The 12,248-nt window shown below is 44.6% G+C and overlaps 1 protein-coding gene across 1 annotated transcript in view; it reads left to right on the forward strand.

Annotated features, from left to right (window-relative positions):
• Positions 1–12,248, forward strand: part of SEC14L1 (SEC14 like lipid binding 1) — a 51,951-nt gene that overhangs the window by 2,590 nt on the left and 37,113 nt on the right. The window contains exon 2 of the mRNA XM_030837804.3: positions 157–249. Coding sequence (XP_030693664.1) covers positions 187–249 — 63 coding nt within the window. The 5' untranslated portion in view covers positions 157–186. The remainder of the gene's footprint in view (positions 1–156; positions 250–12,248) is intronic.

Below are 12,248 nucleotides of genomic sequence, written 5' to 3' on the forward strand. Positions count from 1 at the left end.
TTTCCTTGTCCTTCTATAATTAAGCCTCGTCTTTTGACTTTTGCGTGCATAGAATTACGACCAGCTGAGATTCCTTAGACTGTAGTATGTTGTGTAAATGCAGATTTAATTTTTTCTACATCATGTTTATTTATCACAAATGTTTGTGTTTTGCAGGTGTGAGAGGATTGCTGTTTTATTGCAATCATGGTGCAAAAATACCAGTCACCAGTGAGGGTGTATAAACACCCCTTCGAATTAATTATGGCTGTAAGTACTTTTCAGTTTACTCTTCAGCTTCTTATTTTTTTAGGTATTCAAATTTGGGGACCTGTTGCTCCACTTTTATTTGTTCTGTTTTTATGCTTTTGAACTTTATCGAATTTGTGAAATGTTTTTAAACTACAAGTCTCTGAAAATCAAAATCTGCATGTTTATTTTTAAAATAATTCACCTTAGGGTAATGTATGAATTTCAGTTAATTCTCCTTTTGAAAACACAGAAGTGGGATTGTGACTAAATAATTCTTCCTCTGGATTTTGCTCTTTTTTTGTTTGTTAAAGTAGAAAAGGGATGTGGAGAGCGGGTTTTTCCCTCTGCTGCTCATTTAGATTATGGATGAGTTCACCATATGGAACTGACACTATAGGATGCAGTTTAATTTACCAGATTCTAAGGACTCTGATGAATGAATTTCCTCCGCTAATATCAAATTCATAAGTCATATTAGAATTCTACAAATGGGTAACTAAAGTCTTAATTTTCTTTGTTACTGCCTAAAGAGTTTGGTTCAAAATAAGCATTTCACTAGAGGCAAAAAAATCCCCCAAAAACCCAAAACAAACTTTTTGCTAATCCCTTTTAGATTAGTATAAGGTATTCTTTCCTTTCCCTTCTCTTTTGTGTTATTGTTAAGGTGTAATATAAGTGGATGTACAGGAAGATGCCTCTGTCGTGAAGTATGCCCTGATGAAAGTGTCAGTCTGAACCGCGATGAGAAACCAGAGCCTTCCAGCCCGACGAGAGCCCCTCTGGGCTCCTCCTGGTCTCGCGTAGTTAGCCCCTACTCTGACTATGACACGGAGATGAATTTCTCTGTGTCTGTTCCGTGTATAAATAGAAACTCAGGTGTTTTTGCATATGGCTTCTTCCTGCTCAGCATTGTTTGTGAGATTTATCCAGATCAATTTAGTTTTGGAAAACAAAACAAAACTCAAGTCTTCTCAAGGGAAGAATTTAGACTTAGGGCGTCTGTTTTTGAAATTGATGTATAATTTATAGACAGTGAAATGGTCACAGGTTTATAGTTTGATCAGTTTTCACTGAAGAGTGACACGCATCTCTGTCAAGATGCAGAACCTTTCCATCTGTTACCTCAGAAAGTTTCCTTGTGCCCCTTCTCCATCAGGTGTGAGGTTTGGGTTTTTTGTTGTTGTTGCGGGGGTACTCTTTAGTTCTGTATGTTCCTTCAATACTAGGACTGTTCAGTATTTTATATCTAGGGCTTATCAGAAAGGCTTGCTTCCTGTTTGCATGTTCTGGGTGCTGGTTTGGCATTTGGTCACAAGGAGCAGAGGCCCACTCCGGCCTGAGAGCGGGTATTGTCGGTGGAACACATGCTGTGTGCGATGAGATCGCGCAGAAATCCAGGAATGCGAGCCGGCAAGGCTGAGCTCCAAGAGCCCCGCATGGGCGGGTGGTTCCTGGCAGCAGTTGTCCCCGGAACTCACCCCCCGCCCCGGGCTCTGCCTCCTCCATCTGCCTCTCCCCCCACCACCACCAGGCTGCTTTGCTCTCTCCTGCCTTTCCCTCCCCTGCGCCTTCAGCTCCTGTGCTTTTTCAGCTGGTCATAACCCCTCTGGCTCCAGTTTGCCTTTGTGGCATTTCTTGTTGCCTTCTTTCAGTTTCTAAGTGACCGGTTCTTGTCACATTTCCTAGTTCAGATTCTAGAGAGACTAGATCTGGTCCTTCCCCCTGGGCCCAGGAAGTCGGTTGCTGGCCGGCCTGTGGGTTCCTTGTGGGGCTTGGTCACCTATCCCTTTTCGGTTGGCAGGGGCTGGTGGCGCTGGGGGATTGGTGTGGGGCCGTGGAGGGCAGTGAGCCCGGGAGGTGCCCGGGAGTGGAGCGGGCAGGCATGAGACTGGTGTCTTATGTTTTCCAGAATGCTAAGGACGATTTTAAAATCTTGATGCAACCCTGATCATTTGAGGCAAAGACTAATCTCTTATGCAGACACTAGCTTTAATAAAGAGGTATTTTGATTGTCTAATGTTCAGCTTCCTTATTTTCCTTTCTTTACAGCTTTCAAAATGGTACAGTTTGCCTTGCCACTTTTATGCATGGATTTACAGAAGAAATTGAAATTGAAATTCTCAGCCACCCCTCAATCTTTTAAAATTAACTGATTTTTCACTTGCTTTTGTTTTAAGCAGTAGTAAATTTTTTTTGAGTTGTTAGAAATTATTTTTTAATCTGAAAATGAAATGTTACCTTTTTCCTTCCAGAATTAGAGACAGACGTGCATGTTCGTTAAGCCTGTAGTGATTTTTGTGGTGCCACTTGCCGCTTTTCTGATTGTAATTGCACAGCATAAAATCCTCAGTATTTTCCTTGCTCTGTTTTTTCTCTTGTTGATGAAAAACAGTGGTATAAAAGAGTTACTCTAAAAACGTTCTTTTCATTTCATTCAGGATGAGCAAAGAGGTATACAGTTAATGCAAGAACGGAACTATAGCTTCAACAGAAATATTTTTGAGAACCTCAAAAAGTGATTGTGCTTCAGTAATCACAGCATGTGACAGTGACAGAAGTGTTCGTCAGGTGATCAGCTTGTGGTATTGCCAGGTGGTTCCAGGTCCTAATTTACAGGGTCCTGTGATGACTGCTGGCGGAGATGCTGTCGTTCACTTAAGGCCTTTGTTTTAACCAAGAGTTTTGTTGTAATTTAGGATTGCCAGGATATGCTGAGGTAGGAAGTGCCTACGTCAGTAGGTATACAGTGGGTATCAAGTATGTTAATTGATTTTGATTGATTTAATGACAACTGATGATTTGTTTTGGGGTCAATATACTGGTAGAATTAAGAAATCATGTAAATGTTAATGGTAAACAAAAAGAATTGAAGTGAAGGTGTTTCAGGAGGCATTTGTGGCATCTGAGGGACATTCTGTTGTTAGATGTGAGCCCAGAAACAATTGTTGGAGCTTCAGTGAGTTGAGAAGTCCCCCAGCTCAGCCCCCTTTGAGGGTGAGGCATCTGAGCCTCAGAGAAGTTAAAGCTTCCACAGTTAGCTGAGGTAGAGAGTTCGGTGTTCTTTTTATCATAATGTGTACCCTGGAATGTGTTATGAGGGTTCTTGTCCTTGAAGATGTCTGTGACCTTTCCAAGCTCAACCAGAAACATTTCCTGGGGCTGCTCTGCCTGACTTGTGGGAGGAGAACTTAATCAGTGAAGAACATTCCAATGGATTGTGCCTTCAAGGATCTGTGGTCTCACCCGGGCCTAGTGAGGTGCCCGCCGAGAAGGGGCTTAAGGTGGGAGGCGTGGTTCCGAGATGCTTGGGTTTGAGTGTTTCATTTTGAAATTTCTGAGGTAAAATACAAATTTTGAAACTTTCAGCTTTCTCCCTCCTGGTGTTCATGGCCCTTTCATAAAGGACACAGAGGGAGGACGAAGGAGAGAGAGTCCATGGAACAGAGTAAAGTGCAGAGGCAGGGGGTCGGGGCACGGGCCGAGGCCTCTGTGGTCACAGTGGCGGGGGAGGTGAGGACCTGTCTCTGATCCTTTTCTCGCCTGGGGACAGCTGCCGTTGGGACTAGTTGGAGCGCGTGACAGGAGAGGCCCCACTGCTCTCTGTGACGTGCCACGAGTCGCTGCCTTGTCCAGCCCCGTTTCTAGTGGGCTACCTGTCATCCGACGGATTTGGTCACGTCGCTCTCTCCTCTCCGCACCCGCACAGTCTCCCTGTTCTCTCCATCCTGTCATCGTGCTCCCAGACCCCCTTGGCCATCTGTATCCCTAGCAGGTGCATCTTTTAGATTGTGCCCTCAAGTCACATCTCTGTCCCTTTCTCTCCTGAGCACCGCCTTCGGTCCAGCCTTTGGAGGGCATGACCAGAGCTGTTATTTTCTTACTTACACATGCCTCCCTTTGGTCCGTACTGTGTTCTCCTGCCAGACACTGTTTCCACTTGTCAGCCCTCTGTTGAAGTGATCTCTTATCAGTCATATCCGTTCTAAACTGCTTTGCTTTTTCCTCAGGGCCCTTATGTCCTACCCTCTCTGTTTAAGCTTATTTCATAATTATGCAAACTTCCCAGCATGAATGTTTACCTCTATTCTGTGCTGTCCCTGTTTGCCACTCGGTGTCTTTTCCTGCCCCCACCCTTTCTTTTGACACTTCCTTCCCCGCGTTAGATGCTCACCTTCCCCAGCTGTCTGATCCTACTCCTACTGGCCCACCCGCTTCCCTGATGCTGCTCAGAAGCCCTTCGCGTTTCTCTCCCTTTCCTCCGACTCCTCCTTAACGGTGTAGTCAGTGGCAGGTGATTAGTTTCTTTTATTCTCTATTTTGTATGTTCCTCGAGGGCAGAGGCTTTGTTTTTTCCCTTGTTCCCTCCAGCTTCGGTACCAAGCACATAGCGGGCACTCAGATATCTTTGATCAGCTGGTGTCTGTTCACTTGAGCTTTTCGTGTGAGGATATGGGAAGTGGGTTTGGTGGCTGAAGCTCAGATCTGCGGCCTGTCTTCAGACAAGGGATTTATGTTTTCTCCACGGAAAAGAGGTAACATGCTCTGACCCTTCAGTTAACCAATGCTTCCCTTAGGAGCAAAGCCCTTTTGTGATGAAGTTGGCTTTTTTTTTTTAACATCTTCATAAATTATGCAAAACCCATTTGATAAATTTCGTAGTAGTTTAAGTGATGTACTTTTACGAGTTGAGTAACCGAAAAGCCCTCTTTGCAAGCGTGTGGTTGCTGATTGAATGGCCCCCAGAACAACATTTGCTTCTGCTCTTTTCATTCTCTTGTTTGTTTCGTTCTCTGGTTTTTTCCGTTCATTTTCTCTTTCCTCAGATACCTCATGTCTTCCCACCAAGACTAGAGGATGAAGGGAGGAGAAAGAGATTTGATGTGATACTAGGTGCAGAGCTGGGCCCCGCCACAGACGTGCTCTGTAACCTAGTGTCTAGGCTGGTCACTAGTGGAGACTGTTGTGAGGACGTGATAGAACTAAGCAGACCACAGACGTGACGGTGGGTGAGGCAGGGCCTGGAAACATCCACAGCCTCCCCCATCCCTTTCTGACAGCCAGCCCCTGTCCCGCTCCCAAATACAAGGTGAAATGAATCAGCAGAGTCATATGCTGGCATATAAACTCTGAATGTGTGTCTCTTTTAGATGAAATAGACATTTGTATTTATATTTAAGCTTTATTTCATCCATTCACAGTTTATACATCAGGACAGCTGGGAAGATATGTGGGGGACCCCGGCGTAGGCTCGTGTATTGCAGCGCAGTCTGAGGGGAGCCTCACACCAAGGGCAATCAAGTTGGCTCTTTTTGGGGCGGGGGCGGGGGCGAGGTGCACAGAAATCCGAGCAGCAGAGCGCTTCCCAAGGAGGGCCCCCCATGCAGCCCTTTCCAGATTGTTCCTCTGTTGGTTGGGGTCCTGCCGGAGCCCGGCTTGCTCTGCCTTCTTGCTCCGAGGCGGCTGGCTGCCTCCTGAAGCCCCTGTGTGTTCACCCACCCCTTCCTCCGTGCCTGAAGATATTGGGAGCCCCAGTCTCCTTTCCTCTGATTTCGTTTTCTTCCTCTGACCTGAGTCCCATGCATATTGTGTTTTTACCTTTATTTCAGTTACGAAATATTTTCATTCCATCTTTTGCTTTTCTTTTCGAAGCACATCCTCTTCCTCTCATCCTAGATTTTATCCCTGGGCCTTTTTGTAGTTTCCAGGTTTCTGATGGTTAGGTGTGATGTTGAAATACATCTTTTTCATTAATTGAGGTACTGTTAGATCTTCAGTGAGCCTAATATGCAATAGAATTTGTTTTTACTCAAAGGAATAAGCAGTCTGCATTTTGGGGTCGCTAACTTTTAAAACCAGTTTTATTCAGTCTAGGAGTGAAGGGAAATGGTCCAGTTTCTCTAATGTTATATTAAGGATCCTGGGCAGTTTTTAGTGGGGGAGATTGTACTCTTTTCATTTATCAAGTTTTTGAATGCCATAGTGTAAATGCTATTGCATTTAATCAAAGCTGGGATTGTAGTCAGACGTGCTTAGCTTTGAAAATGGGCAACTAAGGTGTGCTTCCATTGTGCGCTACTTTGTACAGAACCAGCCATTTTCCATTCTCTTAAACCCACTCTCCCAATACATTATGCACTCTCAATTACTTTTAATGTGCTAGGGCGAAGGCAGTTATGGTTCAGTAGGAGATATTTCAAGAAGAAATAAAGCAGGATCTGATTCAGCTCCTTGCCTCTTTGATTTACCTGTTTTTGTCTAAAAAAACAAACAGGTAAACCCTGTATTATGGAAAATTTCAAGCATACAGAAGTAGAGAGAAAGGTACCCATGGCCCAGCTCCAAAAGCATCAACATTTTGCCAATTTGTTTCATCTGCTCTCCCCACTTTTTCCCCCGCTGGTGTATGTAAAGCCGATTTCAGGCATCTTGTCAATTCATCCCAAAACACTTCAGCATGCACCTCAAACTATAAGGACCTTTTTCTTTTTAAAAGGTAACCTCCGTGTCATTATCCACCCGGCAAGAGTACTGATAATTCCCTGATGTCATCCAATAGCAAGTCCATGTTCAGACTGTCTCAGCTGTCTAAAACAATGTCTTTTTCTTTTAAATTTAATTTATTTTTGGCTGCGTTGGACTTCGTTGTTGCGCATGGGCTTTCTCTAGCTGCGGCAAGCGGGGGCTACTCTTTGTTGCTTTGCGCAGGCTTCTCATCGTTGTGGCTTTTCTTGTTGCGGGGCACGGGCTGTAGGCTTGCGGGCTTCAGTAGTTGTGGCACGTGGGCTCAGTAATTGTGGCATGCCGGCTCTAGAGCGCAGGCTCAGTAGTGGTGGCACATGGGCTTAGTTGCTCTGTGGCATGTGGGATCTTCCCGGACCAGGGCTCGAACCCGTGTCCCCTGAATTGGCAGGCAGATTCTTAACCACTGTGCCACCAGGGAAGCCCCTTAAGCAATGTCTTTTTATAACTTGTTTGGATCGTGCTTCAAATAAACCTTTGTGTTTGGTTATTATGTTTCTTCAGCCTCCTGTGTTCCTTTACATCCTCCTTTTCCTTTGTTTCCTTTCCTGCCATGGCTTTGTTACAGAAACTGGGTCACTTGTCCTTTTCAATTACCTTAACCTTTTGCTGATTTAATTGTTCATGACGGCAAATAGGCACAGGGAGTACACACAGGCCTGAGATCAATCAGTTCATCTACTTTTTAGCAGCTCTGTTTAAACATTCCCTGATAGAGATTGAAGTGAGTGGTTAAAACCGGCTGCTCCTTTTTCGTCCTGGTGATTATCCTTTGTAATTTTGAGTTGCAAATAGGATGCAAAACATTTTTTTCCCAAATTAAACTGGGTCTTTCCATTTATAGTTACTTTGTAACCCACTTCATTGATCCTACTGTTTATAGTGAGCAGTTGAAAGGAGTTAATTTATTGGCAGGTCTGATTAAGAGGGTTTCTGTGTAGCGTCTGCTGTGAGCGCTTGGGGACCCTTGAGGTGGTGGGGGTGGCAGTGGTGCTGGCCAGTCCTTTGTGCTTCTTTCATTAGAGCCCCGGATAGGGATGTCGGTCTAGTTGGGGAAGTGCCCACAGAGAAATTCACTGAAGAGAGGATTTGCCTTGGCAGGTGTGATAATTGATCCTTCTATCTTGATTTTTAACCTGCGCGAGAGTGAAACTGACAATTTTATATACTTCTAGTGGAATAATTTTACATGTTGCAACAGAAAGCATGTATCGCATTACAGTTCTCTTGAAAGGTACAATTTGATGTTAGGAGTACTGGCCTTGGTTTTGTTTTTCGTACGTAGGTTTATGTAATTATCACTCTGTAAGATAACTGCTATATATATCGTGATATGTACTGAATCCTTTTTCCATTCCGAAGTCCGCCACGAGTATTTCATAGATCTCTCCTACATGGTTTTGCACTAGAGTATCCCTAGTGCATTGTTCACATGCATAGTGCAGATCTGAGTGATTGACAAGTGTCCAGTTCTAAATGTCTCGCATGTTTGATTAGACGGCTGGTGGTAGCTCTCTTCCTCTCGGGTCTCTGGCCCTCCCTCTGGTTGCCCTTGCTTTTGTTACTCCACCTACCTCCTTGCCTTCTTGGGTACAGATGGACTCTTCCTTTAATCATAACTTGTTTTGCTATTTTGAGACCCCCTAGTTGAATATTTTGTGTTTTCTGGACATCACAGGTGTTTTAATTGGTAATTAATGCTATTTTAGGAATATCCAGCTCTCTCTCACCCGACATCTCTTCCTGGGCAGCCTCATTTAAACCCATGGCTTCAACCGTCACTTTATAAACCACAGCTCTGAAAGCTTATCTTAAGCCTACACGCAGGAGCTTCCAGATTTCCAGCCAGCTCCCTGCCAGGACATCTCCACCTGGCCATTTCAAGGCAGGTTTAGTACATCTGAAACAGAGTCCACACTTTCCTTCTGCCCCACAAAGAGCACACCAACAGAAAACACACACACACACACACACACATTCCTCTGAAAAGCTCTACTTTTCCTCCGAGCTGCTGCTTCTGATGAGTGCCACTGCCACGTGCCCAACCCTCAGACCCGGAACCCAGACATCCCTGACAGCCCCCCTCCCCCCTCAGCCCTGGTGATGGCTGGACCCTTGCCAGTTGAGGAGGTCTTCTGACCTGGGTCTGAATCTGCTCCTTTGACCCTGTTGGCTCAGCCTCAGATCACAGCTCGTCCCTTCACGTCCAGGTCCCTGCAGTGACCTACGGGCTCTGCATCTCAACCCTGTCTCTCCCACCCGCTCTTTCTGAGGGTTGCTGCCGCCCAGTCTTCCAGTTGTACATCTGACCATGTCACTTGCTAGTTTAAAATTCTCAAGTGGCTGCACCTCACCTCCGAGACGAATTTGGGCCCTTTAGCTCCATCCCGGAGCCCTTCTCCTTCTACCTCTTAAGGTCTTCTCGTAGCCTTGTCTCCGCAGGCGAGACCCTCACGTGCTCCCCGCTCGAGTTCTGTAGGGTCACTGGCTGCTTCCCAAGTGTGCCATTCTGCTTCCTGGCCTTCGTGCCTGGAGGGCCTTTCTCCATCCTTCTCACTGGTCAGATCCTGTTCTCAGAGGAGTTCCTGCTCTGGGCTCTGGTGTCCCACTGTCACCTCGCCGGTCCCTGCCTTCCTGGAGTCGCTAGGCTTGTCACCTTCCCTTACACTCGAGCATCTTGAGGGTGGGAGCCAAATGTTCTGCTTTTTACCCTGAGCATAGAGGAAGGCCCCAGAAATTGATGTGTCTAAAGAATAAGCGAGGGCTTCCCTGGTGGTGCAGTGGTTGAGAGTCCGCCTGCCCATGCAGGCGACACGGGTTCGTGCCCCGGTCTGGGAAGATCCCACATGCCACTGAGCGACTGGGCCCGTGAGCCATGGCCGCTGAGCCTGTGCGTCCGGAGCCTGTGCTCCGCAACAGGAGAGGCCACAACAGCGAGAGGCCCGCGTACCGCAAAAAAAAAAAAAAAAAAAGAATAAGCGAGTCCTGGGATGCGTGCTCTCGCTTCCTGCATGACTCTGCTTCTGGCAGTGAAAATTTCAACAAAAGGTCACATTGGAACATACTCTTTTGGTTGGATTTACTGCTTATACTTATATCGTGTTTTGAAGGAATCTGATGCAAATTGGTTTTTGTAAGTAAAATAGGGTTTATGATCAGTGAACTGAAGCCTATAATTACTATAGTTGACTGACAAACGTGTCCTGGTTTATGTATCACTTGGTGTTTGAGTGGCTTTTTTCGCATAGCAATGAATGCCAAGTATATAAAAAATTTTGTTTCTGTGGTTCTACAGAACATAAAATTCATTTAAAAATTCTTGACTCTGATAGAATAGTATTCTAATTTTCTTTTTGAGATCTCTACAGGTTTAAACCTGAGAGGTTGGTGATGCATGACTCTTCTTTTCTTTTTTTTTTTTTTTTTTCCGGTATGCGAGCCTCTCACTGCCGTGGCCTCTCCCGTTGCGGAGCACAGGCTCAGACGCGCAGGCTCAGCGGCGATGGCCCACGGGCCCAACCGCTCCGCGGCATGCGGGATCCTCCCGGACCCGGGCACGAACCCGCGTCCCCTGCATCGGCAGGCGGACTCTCAACCACTGCGCCACCAGGGAAGCCCTGACTCTTTTTCTTAATGAATAAGTTACTCTGTAACATAAGGTGGTCCTAATCATAAAATGTGTGTTTTTCTTTTTGCTTGTTTAATGCCTATATATGTTTTAAAAACCAAGTCCAGAACTAAAAGCTACAGGTACATATTTTAAGAAGTAAATTGATTTAAGAGATGGTTGCATTGCAGGATATATGCTATTAATATTGAGAAAGCTCTTCCCCAGATGCATGTTATCTTCATTTTACTGAACACAGAGTTGGTTTAGAATGCACATTCTAACAGTTCTAAATTCTGATTCTTTACTGAATCAGGGTTTCTGGGGGCAGGCCCAGCAGTCTGGTTTCACAAGCCCTGGAGATGGTTCTGATGCCTGCTTGGGTTTGAGGACCACTGGTTTAGATGTCCTTAATTTGGTTTGTAGTAAATGGAATAGGAAGAAAGGAAGTTGGTTTCAGTTATAACTTTCTTTAATTTAAAGATTTTGAAAGGATAGATTATTTAACAGTTGTGTAACAGAGACTCTTGTTCCATCTTGGTTGCTTTTGGAGGGCTGAGCGTGCGCTACGAGGAGGCTGTGCTCCGCGTGCTTCTCCAGGCTGCTGCTCTTGAGTTCATTGAGTGACACCAAAATTATGTTAACAAGCGCGTGCTTCCTTGAGCTGGTCTGAACTGAATTATTTGTATGGCTTTATTTGCTAATTTTCAGGTGGAGTAGATTTGCACTTTTTTTTATGTGGTAAAATATACATGACATAAAATTTACCATTTTAACCAGTTCCAAGTGTACAGTTCAGTGGTATTAAGTACATTCACATGTTGTACAGCCATTGACACCATCCATCTGCAGAACATTTGCATCTTCCCAAGCAGAAGTTCTGTCCCCATTGGACACTAACTCCCCCCCTCCCCCCCCAGCCCCTGGTACGCCCCACCCCTTTTCTACTTTCTGTTTCTATAGATTTGACTATTCTAGATACCTCACATAAGAGAAATTACACAACGTTTGTCCTTTTTTGACTTGCCTATTTCACTTAGCATAATGTCTTCACAGTTCGTTCATGTTGTAATGTGTCAAGAGCTTTTTTCTTTTTTAAAGTTGAATAATCCCACATATGCGTGTATATATAGATATACACACTACAATTTGTTTATCCATTCATTCATCAGTGGACAATTGGATTGCTTCCACCTTTTGGCTATTGTGTTTACTGTACATTTTTAAAGTCTAGTTTTTGACTATTATGTCAACCAAAAATAAGTGCATATCTCTCTAGGTTTATTGTTTGGTCTTTTATATTTGATAGATTCCAGATCCAAAAGACAAGTTCCTTGAGGAGTTCAACCACTGTATTTCATTCCACCTGTTCAAAATAGATCTTTAAAGTTACATCTCATGATTGCCACTGCTGTTAGTTTCTTAACAAAGAAAGAAGAGCATCTGAAAGTAGATGTAGAATGATGAGCTGGGGGGCATGCACTGAAACAGAATGGGGGCTCCTGCCATAAAGGAAGGGAAGTGGTAGAGAAAACAGAACCGAACACGTCAAGGTCTGTGAGGTACAACTTGTATCATAGGCGTTTAATAAGCAGCACTTGATAGATATTTTCCTGATACAGTAACCCGACTCCTACTATCAGCCTACTGACGATAGATTTTTTATTCTGGTTCATGAGACCGAATAATATTTCCATGGCTCATTACATTCTTTTATGTGGGCAAACACATGGCATCTTTAAAAGCTGACAGCTGCAGGTCCCTGGAATATCAAATGCTCTTCTGAAGTCCACGAATTTATTTTTTACACTCTGGAAAGTAAAACAGTTCTCTGCCAAATACAGCTTAATTTGAAGAAGAATATGCAAAACTGCTATTTTTATTGTCACAT

Source organism: Globicephala melas, chromosome 20 (assembly GCF_963455315.2).
Source record: "Globicephala melas chromosome 20, mGloMel1.2, whole genome shotgun sequence".
In the NCBI taxonomy this organism is placed as follows: domain Eukaryota; kingdom Metazoa; phylum Chordata; class Mammalia; order Artiodactyla; family Delphinidae; genus Globicephala; species Globicephala melas.